The sequence below is a fragment of the Anolis sagrei genome, chromosome 3 (genome assembly GCF_037176765.1).
Source record: "Anolis sagrei isolate rAnoSag1 chromosome 3, rAnoSag1.mat, whole genome shotgun sequence".
NCBI lineage: Eukaryota > Metazoa > Chordata > Lepidosauria > Squamata > Dactyloidae > Anolis > Anolis sagrei.
The window spans coordinates 108,121,851-108,140,944 of NC_090023.1; the positions used below are offsets into that span (position 1 = coordinate 108,121,851).

General features: G+C 39.6%; 1 protein-coding gene and 1 long non-coding RNA gene across 3 annotated transcripts in view; one reads left to right on the forward strand and one right to left on the reverse strand.

The window, feature by feature from the left end:
* The window catches only part of RASA3 (RAS p21 protein activator 3), a 169,112-nt gene extending 158,494 nt beyond the window's left edge, over positions 1 to 10,618 (forward strand). For both annotated transcript variants that reach the window (XM_060769666.2, XM_060769667.2), the window contains 4 exons: positions 672 to 880; positions 2,242 to 2,345; positions 4,459 to 4,642; positions 7,304 to 10,618. In XM_060769666.2, coding sequence (XP_060625649.1) covers positions 672 to 880; positions 2,242 to 2,345; positions 4,459 to 4,642; positions 7,304 to 7,379 — 573 coding nt within the window. In that variant the 3' untranslated portion in view covers positions 7,380 to 10,618. The remainder of the gene's footprint in view (positions 1 to 671; positions 881 to 2,241; positions 2,346 to 4,458; positions 4,643 to 7,303) is intronic.
* On the reverse strand, positions 5,508 to 7,314 carry LOC132771530 (uncharacterized). Its single transcript, XR_009631081.2, has 2 exons — positions 7,229 to 7,314; positions 5,508 to 6,498 (listed from the first exon to the last, which is right to left on the reverse strand). It is a non-coding gene; the product is annotated as an uncharacterized lncRNA (long non-coding RNA).
* Positions 10,619 to 19,094: the final 8,476 nt, after the last annotated feature.

A 19,094-nucleotide genomic window follows, 5' to 3' on the forward strand; every position in this document is an offset into this window, starting at 1 on the left:
GGGTCATTCCCTAGATAGTACATGGATGGAAGGCTGCCAACAAAAACCATGTGCCACAGGTTATATTTCAGAGGATGAAACCACTTCTGAGTGTTGAAATTTCATAAAAACCTTATAAAATTTATGGAGTCTCCATTGGTTAACAGGCACAGGTGCACACACCCATCTGCTTTCACAGAGCATTGGGCTTTTATACTATAGTTATTGTATGTGGAGCAGGAAATACAAGAAGTTTGTTCTTTTGACTTTACTCTGTTTATATCCCAATTTCTTTAAGAAGTTCAGATGTAGCCTATCTTCTTACAGAAACTCTGGGGAATAGGTTAAGCTTACTGGCCTAAAGTCATCAACTTTGTGACTTCATGGCTGACCAAGGTTTTAAACCTAGGTTCCCAGAGATTAAGTCCAGCACTCCAGCTGTATTTCATACCTCACTGGCTTTCAATTATTACTGTGAAGTATGCTCTTACTTGTTCTTGCAAAATAAAGCACCAAGGATTTAAATACGTAAACTTGACGCCCAAGCCAGTGAGCAGCCCAAGGTCTAAAAGGTGCACTTCTAGCAAGATTTGCTCTGTAAATATAATTTTTATGTGGCCTTGCCTGCTAATCATGGATTTGCTTTCTCTTGTCTGTCTCTCTCTCTTTCTCTTGCTGTCTGTGCCTTTCAGATGTTTCAAGTGATTCAGCCTGAAAGAGTCCTGTACATCCAGGCAAATAACTGTGTGGAGGCCAAGGACTGGATTGATATCCTCACCAAAGTTAGCCAGTGTAATAAGAAACGTCTCACTGTCTACCACCCTTCGGCATACCTTAATGGGCATTGGCTGTGCTGTAAAGCTATAGCTGATAATACTCCTGGCTGTACTCCCTGCACTGGGTAAGGACTTTCTAGGAAGCTTCCTGTTCTAAATTTGGCCCTGAGCTTGCTGATGATGAAATGTGTTGCTGCAGTTTGATTAAAAACTGGGAACTGGTGCTAAGGGAGGAGAAGGCAGGAGTGTGTCAGGATATAATAAAATCGCCCCTTACAATGGTCTCTACACTGTATAATTAATGCAGTTTGACACCACTTTAGCTGCCAAGGCATAGTGCTATGGGATTCCAGGATTTGTAGTCTAGTGGGCACCACCACTTTTTGGCAAAGAAGACTAAAGACCTTGTGAAATCACAACTCCCATGATTCTATAGCATTGAGCCATGGCAACTAAAGTGATATTAAACTGCAGCAATTCTACAGTGTAGATACACCCTCAGTTTTTTTCCTTGCAATATTTGCATACCTGGTGGCATTGTAATGTAAAACAGACGTAGAAGTCTTGTTTCAATAATATTTCGGCTGCTGTGTTGATTGATTTATTAATCACATAGATTCATCTTGAAAATGGAGCCCCCGGTGGTGCAATGGGTTAAACACTTGTGCTGGCAGGACTGCTGACTGACAGGTCAGCGGTTCGAATCTGGGGAGAGCAGGCTGAGCTCCCTCTGTCAGCTCCAGCTCCCCGTATGGGGACATGAGAGAAGCTTCCCACAAGGATGGTAAAACATCAAACATCCAGGCATCCCCTGGATCTTTGCAGACATCCAATTCTCTCACACAAGAAGCGACTTGCAGTTTCTCAAGTAACTCCTGACACACACAAAAGTCTTGAAGATCTTGTTACTGAGTTTAAAAAGTCTCTGCTTAATTGGGAGGAATATTTTAATCTAATTAATTATTTACAAAAATGCAGAGTCTTCAGAAGGGCATTCCTCCTTTCCTGCACAAGAAATTCCTCCTTTCCTGTTGCATTTTCAAAGACAGTGGCGAAAATGCAGAGTGGTTTTTATAGCTTCCAAAATATTTCTGGACTATTTGTTTTTATATGCATATGTAATTGAATAATAATATCATTCAAACCGTTTTTTAGAACCAGAGCTAATGATATACAAAACCTGCTCAAAATGTTAGTCACTTGCAGTCTGATAGTAGGGAATACATTCTTTTAAACATATTGTTTATTTTTAATTCTCCATACACATACATATTGGTTCCATTTTGAAATGCCTTTTTAAATATTCCATTCCCTTAAATCAGTTTGTTCACCAGTTTTAATGAATCTGTATTTTTAAAAAATAGTTGATTTTTCTGTAACTCATATTGTTTCATTTTGGACTCTTGATCTGTTAATCAAAAGCTCTCTTAAACCACAACAGAAAAAGATTGCTGAGTTTCTTAATGTTATTTGAATTATTCTATAGGGGCCTACCAGCAAATATACAGTTAGACATAGATGGAGACAGAGAAACGGAACGCATCTATTCCCTATACAATTTGTATATGACTAAATTGGAGAAAATGCAAGGTGGGTATGCAAATGAATTATTCCATTGTGTGCACAAATCAGTGTAAAAGAAAGCAATGTTTTCTTTTAAAAAAATACCTTCCTTCGGAGTGTCCTACATGATATTTTTGAGTAAGCTTGGATATATACATGGAAATAGACATGTTTTTCAAGTTACAGACAATTGTATAGCTTTTTAAAATGCACAATTCTAACTCCTTTTTCCCCATGACATATTACTGTCGTTGTAATAAAATACAAAATCCCATATCCATTTACACATTGCTAGTAGTTTATTCAGAATCCACAAGTTGGCATCAATGCTAAATCATAGTAAACAATAAATGAAGAAGAGATTGCACTGGATTTTTGTTGGGCAGATTTCCCTGCACATTAGGATTTCTCATTAATTCATTTAGGATCTAATAGGGCATTTCTCCAGATTTATCAATGACATTTGAGTGTTGAACACATGGGATATTCAATGAATGTAAAAGCAGAGAAGGGGCATCATATAACCACTGCGTTTCTTGGCAAGCTAGAGGACTATTTTGAACTACACTTTGCCAGATGAGTTCTGTTCTAGCACAGGGAAGGCTCAAGTTATTCTAAGATAGAATATAAATATAACTTTGTAGGATGTAAGGGTCAGATATATTTAAACTTACTCTGACCCTTGTAATTACAAACCTATGACCTCTCATTCCATTTCAGAGTTGCCCATCCCTTTGCCCTTATATCCAAATCCTTTACCACATAAGTAATCTTAGAGACAATTCTGATATAAATTGTGTAGCTGGTCATTGTCAACCCCCTTTTCCTCTTAAATAAATAGTAGCATTGCACATCATTTCATTTTTATTTGTATTTCGAATCAAATTTGTTATATTTGTACATACGAAGCGATATTAGAAACATGTCATAAAGGTGAGGGGGATTTAGAAATTGAAACACTCACCAATCATTTTCGTTGAAATTCTGTAATATTTGGATGTCTCCCAAGGTCGTTTTAATTTTCAGTATAAGCATTAAGTCAAAGAGACCATTCAAAGAGGCCTTAGCTGGCGTTTAAATTAAGACCCAGGCTGCTGGCTGGTCTTTGGCCCGATCGCCATAAGGAAGGTACTGTGAGCAGGACTACAGTTAATGGGCAGGAGAATGAGTACACAGCAAACTTAAAAATGTAGTTTGGGAAGATGAGCCCCCCAGAAGCAGAGAATGCAAAAGGCCCTGCTCTAAACTACATTTCCCAGAATGCAATGCTCACTTGCTCTGAATCTGAAGGACCTAATGAGGGCTAGCTGCAGCCGCCACCATTTAGAATCAGTCTAATAATAATAAATAAAATTATTGAATCTGCAAAGAGGACTAAAGTAAGTAAGTAATAGTATAAATCTGTGCTAAGTTGAAGTTCTGTGGTTGTGTGTCATAAAGACATTCAAGGGGTCACTTTTTGGCGGGATAATTTTTTTGTCTGAACCTTTTTAAATCCCCAAAAATCCAGAGATGTATGAATCTTTCTGAAAGTTCTGGGGATTGGTGCCCTGGTTACTTTGTGCATTGTATATAAAATTTAAGTAGATAGCTCTTGTAGTCTTTTTTAAAAAAAATATTGTTTATAAAAACTTTGGAAATTCCCCAAAAATCCATGGATAAGTGAGCAGCTCTGAAATTTGATGGGCTAACAGTGGTAAATGTGTTCTATCGTTGTAGCAAGTTTCACTCCAACAGCTTAAAAATGAGGGTGAAATGAGCTCTTCAAGTTTCTCCAATGATGGTAATTATTTAATTACGCACATGTGCAATTACTGTAATGAAATAGTAACGAAATTTCATCAGTCTCGTTATAGTAATGTATAAGTATACTTTAGTATACTCTAAGTATACTTTAGATACACTTTAGAAACAAAGTGCCAGCATCCCCAGTTTTGTAAGTACTTTTGAACCATGTTTATAATAGATCGCACATGCCTACATAGCTGCCACATCAGAGGCACTTGACCAGATATTGTTTTGGACTCTTTTTGTTAGTTGGAAAACACTTGTTACTTGGATGTCATTTCAGCAATGATACTTGTAAATTTACACTTGCGTCACAAGTACTAACTCATTTCCCCTCATCTTTCTTTTACAGAGGCTTGTGGAAGTAAATCTGTTTATGATGGGCCAGAGCAAGAAGAGTATTCTACTTTTGTCATTGATGACCCTCAGGCAACCTACAAGACACTAAAACAAATTGTTGCTAGTGTTAAAAACTTAGAGCAAGAACACGCCCAGTACAAGAGAGATAAATTCAAGAAGACAAAATATGGAAGCCAGTAAGTTTGAGTTGGTCCTGAGTCCTACTGAGATCGCAGTATATTTTCTCAAAATAATGAATGATGTTTTCATCTTGACTTGTTGATTGGCTGATTTTATGAAATGTATTGGTTTCTTGTATAACTTGAATCAACTGGAACTCACATTGTAAGTGTTCCATTGTGCTCATGATATTGTCAAACTTCTAATGGCTAATTGTTGCTGTTTTTAAAATACAGATCCTTTTCTAAAATGTCCCACTGCTCAGTAGTATGCTGGTACATTTGGCAGCGAATTTGGCACTCCCAGGCCCGTAGCCAGGATTTTGATTTGGGGGGGGGGGCTGAGTTTGATTGGGGGGGGGCTCAGGATCTACCCTAGCAAACCTTTTGTATCATTATCCCAATACCCCCATACATATGGGATATATTGAGCATGGTGATCAGATCATGATACGAATAAACACAACAGTTTAAATAATGTACCAGTAAGGCCATCTTGTAGACCACCCTTAGAATTTTGGGGGGGGGGGGGTGAAGCCCCTCAAGCTCCCCCCCCCCCCCCCCCGGGCTATGGGTCTGGGCACTCCTACTCTCACTCACTACTTGGGCAGGCAGACTTGCTACTGGTGATAAGGGTGTTAATTTTGTATTTACTTTTTCTTTCATCTCAGCTTTTGGTGCCATGGAGGTCAATTTAGTTGTTGGGGTAGAACTGGCCTGTCTTCCCATCACATCCAATTTGGTAATCTCTGTTGGGCAAGTGGGCTTATTAACAAAAAACCCTCCTCATAAATGCACAGCAGAGTAACTTATTAGCATCAGCATGACCCAGCACCAGTAGCCCAAAGTGATAGAAAGAACAAAAACACAGAAACCAATGCTATCTCGTCCATAGGAGGCTTTCTTTATAACAAAATAATATGTTTGCAAAAATAAGATTTCCATAACACAAATAAGCAAATACATAATAGCTTTACACCCAACAGCCTTCACAGGGGAGCTTTCTCACACGAGGTTTCTCTCACACAGAGGTTTACCTCACACTTCTCAGAACACTCATTCTAACAGGCTTCGACCTACTCACTCTCTTTAGGACTACACTAACTTTGGTCCCTTAACTCTCACAGGCTTCGGCCTATGAACTCTCAATACCTGTAATTAAAAGTGCCTGTAATTAAAAATAACTAGTTAATTTTTAATATTTCTGACACGCCTTCTATTTTCAATTGCAAAAATCCCCAGTTTAAATCATACATACATACATAAACACAATTTGCTGTTAAATTCACAGGATTTTACAATTCAATTTTTCTTTTAAATGTTACCTCTAGAACCATAAATCTTTTGTGGTACACGTTTATTAGCCCTTTCCGATCTTCTGGGGATTTCAATTACTTCCCGTACTTCCACCAACTCTTCATCTTCATTGTTTTTATTAGTTTCGTTCTCTGTTTTTACACTAAGGCTACTCGTACTGTACGTGGAATTTCTAGTTTCTCTTCTTTTGCCTGTACAATTTCTGTCTTTTTATTAATATCTTCATTTCTAGATCTTTCTCTTGTGATTTCCCTTTCTTGAGACTCAATTCTTAGAAATGGTAGAAATACTATTTATAAAAATAAGGATTCCATAACACAAATAAACAAATTTAGTTGGCCGGGTAGAACTGGCCTGCCTTCCCATCATACTCAATTTGATAATCCCCTTGTGGAAGCTTGGAGTGAGTTCTTTGGGGAGATGTTCAACGTGGGGCCTGTGAAACTTATAATATTCCCAAGTTATAGCTCTGTTACTCCAACCATCAGATTAGTTGTGTTCCCTTTGGTCAGAAGTTGGGTCATTCAGCATCTGTATGGTGCATCATGCCTTTTTAGCTGTAAGAAAAAAAATGGATTTTAATTCAACAAAATGCTTACTCTGTGTACTTTATTGCTGCACTTCAATATATTGTTGGGGCTGCAAACTTCTTCTACGAGGGTTGAATGAAAGGTAATGCCTCCGCCTTCGTAACTCCTCAACAGATGGTTGTACTGGTATGCGGCAGGTACTGGCTTGTTCAGTAGACTCTCCTCTACAGTTCCATTTTGGCAGGAAGCCTTAGCATTGAACAATTGTGTTGTTAAAGTGCAAATTATGGAACCTTGCAGAGACGGTCGGTCAATGTGACTTAAGCAACGTGAAGTCATTGAATTCTTGACAGCAGAAGGTCAAGAACCCCAAAGAAGATTCATCAGAGAATGCAAGCTGTTTATTGTATAGTGATTGTATTGTTTAGTGATTGTATTGATGTGAGTACTGTGCGTCGTTAGGCAAGTAAGTTTAAAGATGTTGAGGTGACACCTTCTGCTGTCAAGAATTCAATGATTGCACGTTGCTTAAGTTGCATTAACCAACCCTCTGCGCAGGGTTCCATACTTTGCACTTTACCAACACAACCATTCAATGCTAAAGATTCCCACCAAAATGGAACTGTAGAGGAGAGTCTACTGAACAAGCCAGTACCTGCCGCATACTAGTACTGCCATCTGTTGAAGAGTTACGAAAGTGGAGGCATTATTTTTTATTCAACCCTCGTAGCTGCTGGTGTTGATATTTTTACCTTACCTCTTTCTCCTACTCTGGATAATTTAACGTACATGTACCAATCTTCTCCTTTGTCCTTCCTTGTTCGTTCTGTAGGGAACATCCTATTGGGGACAAGAGCTTCCAGAGTTATATACGGCAGCAGTCAGAAATCTCAGCCCATTCCATTTGAAGTTTGAAGGAAATCACAAGATGGTGTTACTGAAAGGTTGAACTGAAAAACAAACAAAGAGAAAAGCCAGCTGTAGCAAGATGTACATAACAAGTCTCAAGCTTGCCAAGGCTTGCTAATTGTTCTCCTTTCTCTCTTTCTCTTTTCGTCTCCTTCTCTCTCTTGTCAAGAACTGTTACAATAGTTGCTATGCACTTTATTCATCTGGGATTAACAGATGAAGGAACTCTGCCTTCTTGGCGGTTTTTGTCATACATGTTGTGTTTTGTTCTGGGTTTTTTTTAAAAAAAGTGTTGACCTGGTTTCTTGGAACTTAGTGATCAGTTCAATGATCAAGGTCTGTGGACTTCTTTGGCATCTTCCACAATCTTTTATGTGGTCAAACGCATTTTTCTAAACTTCTTGTTTTTGACTGGCTGACTCCTTTTGTGTTATGCCACAGAGTAATTTGAGAAGACTTTTCAGCATCTGCTTTTTAGGAGAGAGAAGCCCTTCTTGTCTGGGTACAGCCTCTCCACACTGCCACTTGCATTCCAAAGCAGGTAGAAGAGGGCGATATTTCAGTCTTAACATCAGAAGGATAATGTTTGGAGAAAAGTTGGGTTTTTATGAGAAATTATAATGTTTAATGGTACTCCTTAATATTTTTGAGATAAGAAGTTGTTTCAACCAAGGTATTCAGTCCGTTTCTATTTTTGCTATAAAATGGTGCCATAAATCTTGAACGATACACGTCAAAATGAAGAGACAATGTGCAACTTGTACATAACTTGGTTTGGATATTTCAGATACGGTTTTTCTTCCTTTTGTAAGCAGGCTTTGCACCTCAAATGCAACATACTTCCTTCATTTGTACTATGTTGGGGAGGGGAAGATGCTTATACCATGGGCAAAGGTTTTGTCATATGTGATAAAAGCATTTGTATCTGTATGACTCTGTGCACATACAGTAGAAAGAAAAAAAATCTACCGATAGGTTAACATGGACTTCCTATGAAATAGAATTGTTTTGAACCTTACCAGGTTCATCCTCAGGGAAATATGAAAAGCTGGAAACTGCTGTATTCTCTTGTAATACCTTTCCTAGAGAGACTGGCTGCTGCAAAATTAATACAAGTATATTTGAGATAAAGAAATGGATGAGAGTGAGGAAAATTCTTGCACTGTGCTTCCTACTGCACATGGTTTCTGCATCCTACACAGAAGTGCTATCCATGTAGGAAAACTACATTCCATACAAAGCGAGCTGAAGTGGGAGAGAGCTGTAATTTGGGAATGGCTTGTTATAATCAGGAGACAGTGCTGCCTTAACTTTTCAGGGGAAAAGTGTTTGGGGAAGGGGGCCTGTCAACAAGGAATACATAAGGTGTCTTGGACAAAAATGTTGTGAAGACATTCTGCCCTGAAGTGTTCAAAACAGAAATGTGTGTTCTCCTAGTTCTAGCTGATTGGATGGGATAAAAGGTGTGGAAGAAAAGTGATGATATGTGTGTCGTTATTGTTTTTAGTTGTGTTAACACATGGCTGTACCTTGTTAATACAGTTATGAGTGTAAATGAAGAGAAATGAGTTGTGTACCTCATTCATGCAAATAAATGTTAAGGGTTAGGAATGAAGAAAAGATACAAGTATACGTGATACGCACACATCAGTCCCCATCCCATATACAAACACAGTAGCTTGAACCCAGACTGATTTGGTGAACTAATGCTGTCTTACATCCCCTAGATTTCAGTTGACCCAAGTGTAACTAATCTATGTGTACCTGCATAGATTTGAGCCCCCTCTACACTTGCCATTTATGCTGGTGTGGGCTCGGATCAGTCCACAGGCTGCCACAAAATGAAAAACCATTAATGTGGTTGTACCCCAGGTTAATATAACTTAGTGGAAAGCCCAAATCCTGCACCAGGATTCAGGTTTCCACCTGAGTCATTGCAGTCCAAATACCTGCAGCCAGTTCCTACACAGAACCAGCCATGGGTGTCCCAACAACCATCATGCGCTCCCTGGAGTCAGGTGGCCCGGGAATGCAGGATGGCTGTCCCTTCCCACTCCTCCCCTACTTAGGCAGAGGCCCATATTCTACCGACCTCATACCGAGTCACTGCTGGCTACAGCATTGACAGGATGGCCTATCTTTTGTCCTCTTTCCATGTCTTGTGACTTGAAAAGGAGTATTGGAGAACAGAAAGAGGGGCTTTTACTCTTCACTCACTCCACCCTCCTTTGTAAATCACAAGACATAGGAGGTCAACAAAAAACCCAACCAAAGATAGGCCACTCTGCTGCTGATGGGAAGGTGGCAGTTCAGCCCTTACTTAATGGCGCTGAACTGTCTTCAGTGTGGTTGGACAATAAGGATGTCCTCCTGTTGCCAAAGTGACTCGGTGTTTTGGACACCAATTCCAGTTTATTTTAATGGACTGTGTAGAACTTCCCAGTCACACACTTATGCATTACTGCCAGGATTGTTGCACTGCCAGAACTACTGCTTTCAGCAGAACCATGAGGAGCAGCCATTCCCCCTGCTTCCTTAGCTCTTTATATATCCTCAAAAGCTGCTTTGCAGTGATAGGAAGCTCTCCAGACCATCTTTTCAGGTGGAGTGTGGAGGGTAGGGAAAGAAAGTCCCTTTGCACTTAAAGGAGTGTTGTTCACAGTAAGATTTAGGCCATTATACGTATTTTGCTGTTTAGTTGTACGTCATAGCCTCTCTTTAAAGGTTTTGGTCAGTGCATGCTGGGCTTTGATCAAAGCCTAAGTAATTTGACAGACTTTAGAGTATAAACGGGGTTGTTTTTGGACCATACGCAATGAGCTCTCAGCTTGATGTGATGTTCTGTACCTCTGCATAATAGTGGTTCTAAACAAGACATTAGTATTCTCCAAGTGTCTGGAGCATAAAAGAAATATTGTACGTAAATGTTTCCTTACCAGCCCCACAATGTTCAAATCCCATAAAAATCAAACATACGGTTTCATGCAATCTCTATTTTATAAAAGCGGTTACACATTTTTGTTGTGGTTTTGTTTCTTTTGCATTATAGTACATTGAAAAACTATAAGATAGTCATCTTCCAACATGGAAGCTGGGAAAGAACTGTATTTTGTGTCCTGAACTGCCATTGAATGCCAGTTTTTTATGTATTTGTTACTTAATAATCCTTGAATTAAATACTAATGAACTGCATTGTGTGTTGTATTTGCCAATTAAAAGAAATGTTTATTTCTGAAAAGTGTGGTTGTGTGTGATGCAATCTAAAATTTTGATGAAAAAAATGGAGTCTTTGGCGTATTTCTAAGGGACAGCCACTAATACAATTACCCCCATTGATTTTATTAAGAAATGCTTGTTTTCATTGGTTTCCAGCTTCAATGACTTCTAGATCTGCTAAGATGGCTGTCAAATGTTCATTTACCTAGGAGTAAGTACCATAAAAGATAAAGGTTTTGTTTGCATATAATCACAGTGCTACAGTCCAACAAATGAAACCCAATAGTGCACCAATCTGAAAGGCAAATTTCCTATTTTTATTTGGGGACTATTTTAATTCTGGTGTGCTTGTGTCTTATGAGACAAAGAAAGAAAACATTACGGGTGGATATTTCTTTTAGCAATGAATATTATGTATGGTTTACTAAATTGTATATCATTTTGTACTTCCTTGGGTACCTTTATTTAAAAAAAAATCTTTATTGGGTTTTGGTAGTGTCAGGTATTTTCCTCTACCTCTGTAGAGTATTGGAAGTACCCCCAAGCCATGAGCCGGTCAGGCCCCAGGTTCCCTGAGCAGTGCAGGAACAGCACTGTGTAAGTAGGAGTCCACATACAGACATTAATTCACTGCAGTATTCAGGAAGGTATTATCTTCAGTTGCTTCAGAAGATATATACAAATCTATATACACAACAATACAATCTATCTCAGTTCCTCTACCGTCTCTCCACTCTTCCCAACTCCCTCAGAGCACAAGGGAGGTGCCATCATCTATTCCCTCCACACAAGTCACGGGTCTCTGCTACTCCATAGGGCATAGACATGAGGATTCAGTAGTTTACCATGTGCTCCTTCAAGGTAGTTTGCCCCAGTTCCTTCAAGGTCAAGCCAATCACTTCAAGGATAACATCCATCCATCTTGCCCTTGGTCGTCCCCTCTTCCCCTTTTCCTTCAATTTTCCCAAGCATTATTTTCTCCAAGGTATTCTGTTTTCTCATTATGTGGCGAAAGTACTTCATCCTTGCCTCCAATATCCTTCCCTCCAGTCTGGTTGCCATAATCTTGGGGTTTTTTTAATGTTTAACTGCAACCCAGCTTTTGCACTTTCTTCTTTCACCTTGGTTAGATGGCTCCTTGGCTCCTCCTCACTTTCAGCCATCAAAGTGGTATCTACATTGTTCAGGTTTATTCCAGCAATTTTAACTCCAGCCTAGAATGCATCAAGCCCCTCACATCGCATGTCTTCTGCATACAAGTTGAATAGGTAGGGTGAGAGTATACAGCCCTGCCGTACTCCAATCTTGAGCCAGACTGTTATTCCATGATCTGTTCTTACTGTTGATACTCGGTCGATTCCTCAGGAGACAGGTGGCTTGGTATCTCCATATCACTGAGAACTTGCCACAATTTATTATGGTCCACACAGTCAAAGGCTTTAGAATAGTCAATAAAACAGAAATACACGTTTTACTCCATTATGCAGCAGGTATTCGTAATTTGCTCTCTCGTTCCTCTGCCTTTTCTAAACCCAGATTGTACATCTGACACTCTCATTCCATGTATTGCTGGAATCCACCTTGCAGGATCTTGTGCATTACTTTACTGGCCACTGTAAGTGGCACTATATAAAAGTTTGAGCATTCTTTAGCGTTTCCCTTTTTTAGTATGGGGATATAACTTGCTTTTTTCCCCATTCTGATGGCCATTCTTGAATTGACTACTAGTTAATCAGTAAAAAATGAGAGATAGCTGCATTGGCTTTAAAACCAATACCAAAACCATATTCTGTTAACACTATTATTAGACCAAACAAAAAAAGGAAATGGAAATATATGCAAGGTTTCAAAATCTGCAGCCCTTTTCACCAGGCAAGATTATTATGAAAACCAAACTATGGAGAGAAGAAAGTAAAACGCTTCATATTTGGAATCGTAGTACAGGCAGTCCCCAAGTTACAAACACCTCACTTTACAAACTACTCATAGTTAAGAGCTGGGTGAGACATGATGAAGTGAAAGAAATCTACCCCAGGAAATGAAGTTCACTCCTGGAAGTGTTATTATTGGGGTGGGGGAGGTATCTCCACTGAAGCTTTATCAACAACCCTTGTTTCCACAAGAAGCCATTTTTTTTCAAAATCCAATTATCACAGGGACAGAAAGTGAGCTGAAATCTTCTGAACAGAGGGGCACAGGCAGCAAAACACACACCACAGGGGAATTAACCATTCACTGTGCTATCTAATGCTAAAAGATATATATATTTGACTGGAGTTACCTTTTTAAAAGGTACCTGTTCTGACTCACATCGAAATTCAACTTAAGGACAAATCTACTGAACCTATCTTGTTTGTAACTTGGGGACTGCCTGTATTTTTAGTTGAAGGGTGAGGTACTTCAAAATTTTCAATCATTATTGCTATTATTTTATTATATTTATCATCTCTTATTTATTTATTTATTTATTTATCTCTTATGTCCCGCCCAATTTCCATGAGGGGATTCTGGAAAATGATTCTGGACAGATTCCAACATACACAAACACAAAGGCAAACATTCAGTGCCTAGAAACAATGAAACACAGATCAAGGTAAATGCTTCCGTTTCCAGCTCTGAAAAGTGGTGCTTATCTCCATCTTCGGGGGGGGGGGGGGGGTAATGTCTGTAAACACCTCCTAGGTCATGTGGCCAGCATGACTGCATGGAGCACCGTTTACCTTCCCGCTGAGGTGGTACCTATTGATCTACCCACATTTGTATGTTGATGAACTGCTAGGTTGGCAGAAGCTGGGCCTAACAACAGGAGCTCACCCTGTCCTGCAGATTCAAACCATTGAACTACCAGTCAGCAAGTTCCCCAGCTTAGTGGTTTAAGCCATCACGCTACCGCGGTCCCGGTGAAGTCACAGTGCTATTAATTGTGTCATGTGAAATAGTGTGCTCATAATTATCTTCACTGAGTTCTAACTTCACAGGTTCTTTTGTCAGAAGAGACAGAATAGCTGGATTGTATTAATACTAATAATAACTATGGATATTTTTTGATGCTGAGTGAAATACCTGAAGTTCCATCAGTGCAGCATCTACATCTAAAGAAGCTTTCTCAGAACCTAGAAACATAGAACATAGTATGGGAGGGTACCAAGCTGCTTCTGTCTACCTATTATGATGTCATGACAACTCTATGTGAACAAAAGCCACACTTTTTTTAATCACACAGAGCACTGGATCATTCTCCACATTTGGATAAACATGAAGAACCAAAAAATATCAGAAGTTACAACTTTAAAACACAGGAAGAAGCTGCTAGTTGTAGCTCTTTCAGCAAAGCCATCCCCAGGGTCCCACCGAATTATAGAAACATGTGGGCTCCACAAATGGAAAAGGGACAGGTGCAGTGGTCACTCACATAAGCGTGAGCTAGCTAGCCTAATTGAGAAGACATTGCAAGAAGATGGTAAGGTGCTTGATCACATTGTTTATGCACAAAAATCAATGAGAGGAATAACATTTGTGCCTTACTTTTGCTTTAATTCTGTTTTTTGTCTTGATAGCCCTAATCAGTAACACTGCTAAAAACTAATGGATCAATCTTCCCACCCTCAATACGGCTTTTTTAAAGTGTTGTCTTGGAATCCAAGAGATCAGCTAGAATGACAGATGTGGCTCAAAATCTTATCAATTAACAAACTTCATTACATAGTACATAGAGGTTGTGTCCCCCATATCCAAAATGCTTGGGACTAGAAATTTTTCATATTTGGGGAGGTTTTGGATTTCAAAATACCTCTATTTGTGTATACATAGTGAAAGGAGGTGAGTGGGTATTACAAAACAAAGATTCTTACCCATCTAATGATAATTCATTCTGCACATTGTAACACACATGGGCTTTATATGATGAAAGAATGTTAGCCTAGGGCGGATCCAGACAGGCCGTTATCCCAGGAGAATCCGTGTTTTAAAAATGCGGATTTTCCTGGAGTCCTGTCCACACCCATCCCAGAAAGCATGTGCTTTCTGGGGTGGTTGTCCAGATGCTCTCATGGGGCTGGCCCATGAGAACATCTGGAGGCCTTACCCCCCTCCCCCAAAGCCCTCAGACCCCTTAAAAAAGTAATGAAAACTTACCCGGCCTCCATTACAAGCTTTGGCTAGCTCTCCCGGTGCATAGAAATTACGTGCAAGGAGAGCAGGGTGGGGGGAGAGCTGGCCAAAGCTTACAATGGAGGCCAGGTAAGTTTTCATTACTTTTTTAAGGGGTCTGGGAGCTTTGGGTAAACTGTAGCCCAGTAATCTGTGGGAATACTGTCTTGACTGCAGTATTCTGTAGAACCGGAAATAGTGGGTTTACCCACTATCTAATTAATTCGCTACAAGCCAGGGTTTTCCTGGTTTGTAACGTATTAATTCGGGACTGTCTAGAACATTGTCTGGACGGCCCCTCCTTTATTGTGGTAGATACCACAATAAACATACTGTCTGGACAGGTCCCTAGAAAAGGAAACTAGATTCTGCTGACAGAGGATCTTGCTTACTTCATTTTCCCTTTCCTAGACGTTTTGGGCGGAGAAGGGGTGCAACAGTCAGAAGAAGACCTCAGCTGGTAATAAAAACCTTGCTGTATGAAAAGTAGATGCAAAGATAATTCCATATTCAAATACACAGAACAGTCATGCTTAATCAAACAATTTCAGATGAACTTTCCTTTTCTCAGTAGGATCAAATAAACATTTCTGGGAAAGCTGCAACCTTTTCTTTTAACTTACTTCTGTTTGCTCCACCCCCAGAAGCTGACATGCTGCATGTGAGCCTGTTAGTCTTACTTAGCTATTAGCTATTATAGCCTTTCGTTGATTTATTCTGCATTCATTCATTTAATACGCTGTATGCTTTTGAATGCCATGGCAGTAAAAACAACTACTTTCCTTTGTCTGTCTGATATCTGTTGCTATAGGTTTCGTTTGTTATACCTGATCAAGTGCCATTTGGTAACTCCAAATTCTAATCTTATGGAAACTGCAGAGCATGTTTCAAGTCTACACAGGCTATGCATAGATATAATATTATTGCAATACGGGCCATCATATTTATTTCACTCCTTTCACAATACTTCCTAAGGCAGAATTTTGCCATGTCTGCATTACAAAAGAGTTAATAAGTGTGGTTTTGTAAGCTGTTCTTGGCAATCTTCCAAAAGCAGTTTCTGCTTTATAACAGTAAAATTGAGGAAATCAGTATAAAACTAAAATGGAAGGACTGAAAGTAATGCCAACAGTGGGAAATGTCTCATTAGAAAGCTGGTAAAGCTAGGAGGAAACAGTCCGGCTAGGTCCCAAAGGAAATTATTTCCATGCTATCAGCCTACAATTGATGGGCATGACTGGTTCTGCCTTGTCACCCCCGTGGTTCCTAACAGAGTCATCATGTGTTTAAAAAAGTACTAAACTGACGATTGCTCCCTTCCTATGCGGAGGTTCCAAACAAAAGGAAGCCAGTGACAGTGAATCACTCCAGGATTTTAATCTGAATTTTAAAAGAGTTAGCAACGCATTGGATCTGTTTTTGGTTCAGCCCCTGGGATATCTCCTTTAGATGTTTTTCTGAAGAATCACTGCCCCGCTGGCATCACAGCCAACCACTGCTATTTGTTCCACAATCATACACCAGTATGTTAGTGGTTCCCACTATATACAGGGAAGGACATGGAGGTGCTTAAAATAAATAGTCTTGTCTCTTGAAACGGAATACTGGAAGCCGGTGCATCTAAATATATTGGTTTGGAATAAACACACACCAAAGTGTGGAGAAGCTACATTTTAGACTTCCAGTCCTAAAATTCCATGAATGGCTAAGGAATACTGGGGGTTGCAGTCCCAAAAGTAACTTTTATAAGCAGTTAAAAAATACACTAGATACAGATTACCCATGATATATTTATTTTTTATTTATTTATTTATTTACTTTGCTTATATACCGCTGTATCTCAAGCCCGAAGGCGACTCACAGCGGTTCACAAACAGTAAAAACAGTAGAAACAGCAGTGGTTCCATACAACATATAACAATTGACTTAACACATTATCCATAAATTACCAATAAGCAATTACAATGCACAATTATTACAAAAAACAACCGTACCCAATCTTCTCATCATCCAAGCGTAGTCCAGGTTCGTCGTCCATTGTTCCATTCCTATGTTCCATTACCAGATTGCACTAAATTACTCAAACGCCTGCACAAACATCCAGGTCTTCACCTTTTTGCGGAATACCATTAGAGATGGTGCTAGTCTAATGTGCGTAGGAAGGGCGTTCCACAGCCGAGGAGCCACCACCGAGAAGGCCCTATCTCTCGTCCCCACCAGCCGAGCTTGAGAAGCAGGCGGGATCAAGAACAGGGTCTCCCCGGAAGATCTCAAAGTCCTGGTGGGTTCATAGGCAGAGATGCGGTCAGATAGGTAGCTTGGGCCGGAACCGTTTAGGGCTTTAAAGGCCAACGCCAGCACTTTGAATTCAGCCCGGTAGCAGATCGGTAGCCAGTGGAGTTGGCGCAACAGGGGGGTTGTATGCTCCCTGCGCTCCGCTTCTGTTAAAATCATGGCTGCCGAGCGTTGGACTAGTTGGAGCTTCCGAGCTGTCTTCAAAGGCAACCCTACGTAGAGAGCGTTGCAGTAGTCTAAACGGGATGTAACCAGAGCGTGGACTACCGTGGCCAAGTCAGACTTCCCAAGGTACGGGCGCAGCTGGCGCACAAGCTTTTTATATATATCTATACTGTAGGTAATCATAGTGTTAAAAGAGACCACACAAGTCATCCAGTCCAACTTCTTACCATGCAGGAAAAGCACAATCAAAGCAGTGAGTTCCACTATTGAACAGCTTTTTCAGTCAGGAAGTTCTTCCTAGTGTTCAGGTGAAATCTCCTCTCCTATAATTTGAATGCATTGCTTCGAGTCCTAGCCTCCAGCAGAAAACAATCCTGCTCCCTCTTTCTTATGGCATCCTCTCAAATATTTATGTATGGCTTTCATGTCTCCTCTCAACCTTCTTTTCTGCAGGCTAAACATGCCCAGCTCTCTAAGCCTCTTCTCATAGGACATGGTCTCCAGATCTTTGATTAATTTAGTCACCCTCCTATAAAATCATGTTGGAATTGATCAGATTGTATTATTAATTCTGAATCGTAATAAACATGCTATAGTTGTTATTGTTTATATATAAAAACATGTGTAATTTAGCATGAACACAGCCCAAGATCTATAAATAAACAGTCTATCTTCTATTTGAGCATATCTATACTACAGAATGAATGCAGTTTGATATTACTTTAACTGCTATGGAATACTGAGCTTTGTAATTTGGTGAGGCACCATCCCACGTCAATAGAAAAAGCTGAAAACTTTTCCATAGTATTGAGTCATGGTTCCATAGTATTGAGTCATGGCAGTTAAAGCAGTGTCAAAATGTATTCATTCTGCAATGTGGATGCACCCCATGTCCCACTAAACTGGATAACACTGGATAATGTACTACTTTAAGCAACTGCTAAATATAATATTTTGTTCAGTTTGTTCAACAACCTATGTCAGATATGTCAATATACTTTCCTGTACAGTTTGAAAGAAATCAAGAAGAAAGTATGTGAAAATGAAAAGGATAAGGTTAGTTGCCACAAGCAGGAAGAATCTCTTCAAGTGGACACCAGTGAAAAAACGGTCAGGATGATGATGATGATGATGATGATGATGATGATTATTATTATTATTATTATTATTATGCCTTCCTCCCCATGGGCAGCTAACATTTATCCACACTAAACAGTTTTAAAAGAGCAATGCAGAAGTTAAAAAACAATTAAATGATAACAGTGTGGTAAACACTCAAGAAATACTGAAATTTTAAGTATATACTGAGTAATACACAAGTTATGCTGAGATAGACTACTAAAATTAGTGGGATTCAAGTTATCCAAGTCCTGTATGGTCACAGCTTGCTTAGATTAAACTTCCTTAAATAAATGGGACTTGTGTATTACTGAGTCTAGCTTTAAACAAAAATTTATTTTGCTATCCCGTGATTCTGTATTTATCATCACCCACCTTCTACAACCTGATACTCTCCACCCGCAAGCTAACTATGCTCACAGAGAATTATGGAAATTGCACATAAGGAAAAATACTAGGATGGAGATAGTTTGGTCTACACATTACACTATGAATATGAGACTTGAAGATCAGTCAGGTATGAATAGGCTTCCAACCTTGCCTGAGTCCCATAATCCTTCTGGACTTCAACTGCTTACTCATGTGTGTATCAACCAAAGAGATAATCATGCATGGCATACTGCTTCATGTTGTCAGTATGTCTGGTTGTGCATTGGGTTGTATGTTTGGTTTGGACAGTCAGTTGGCCAGTGCTGCCTGTCAATATAAGGATTGTGTAACACAATTCATTACAGAGATTTATATTATGAAACCCTTAAGCTACTCTCTCA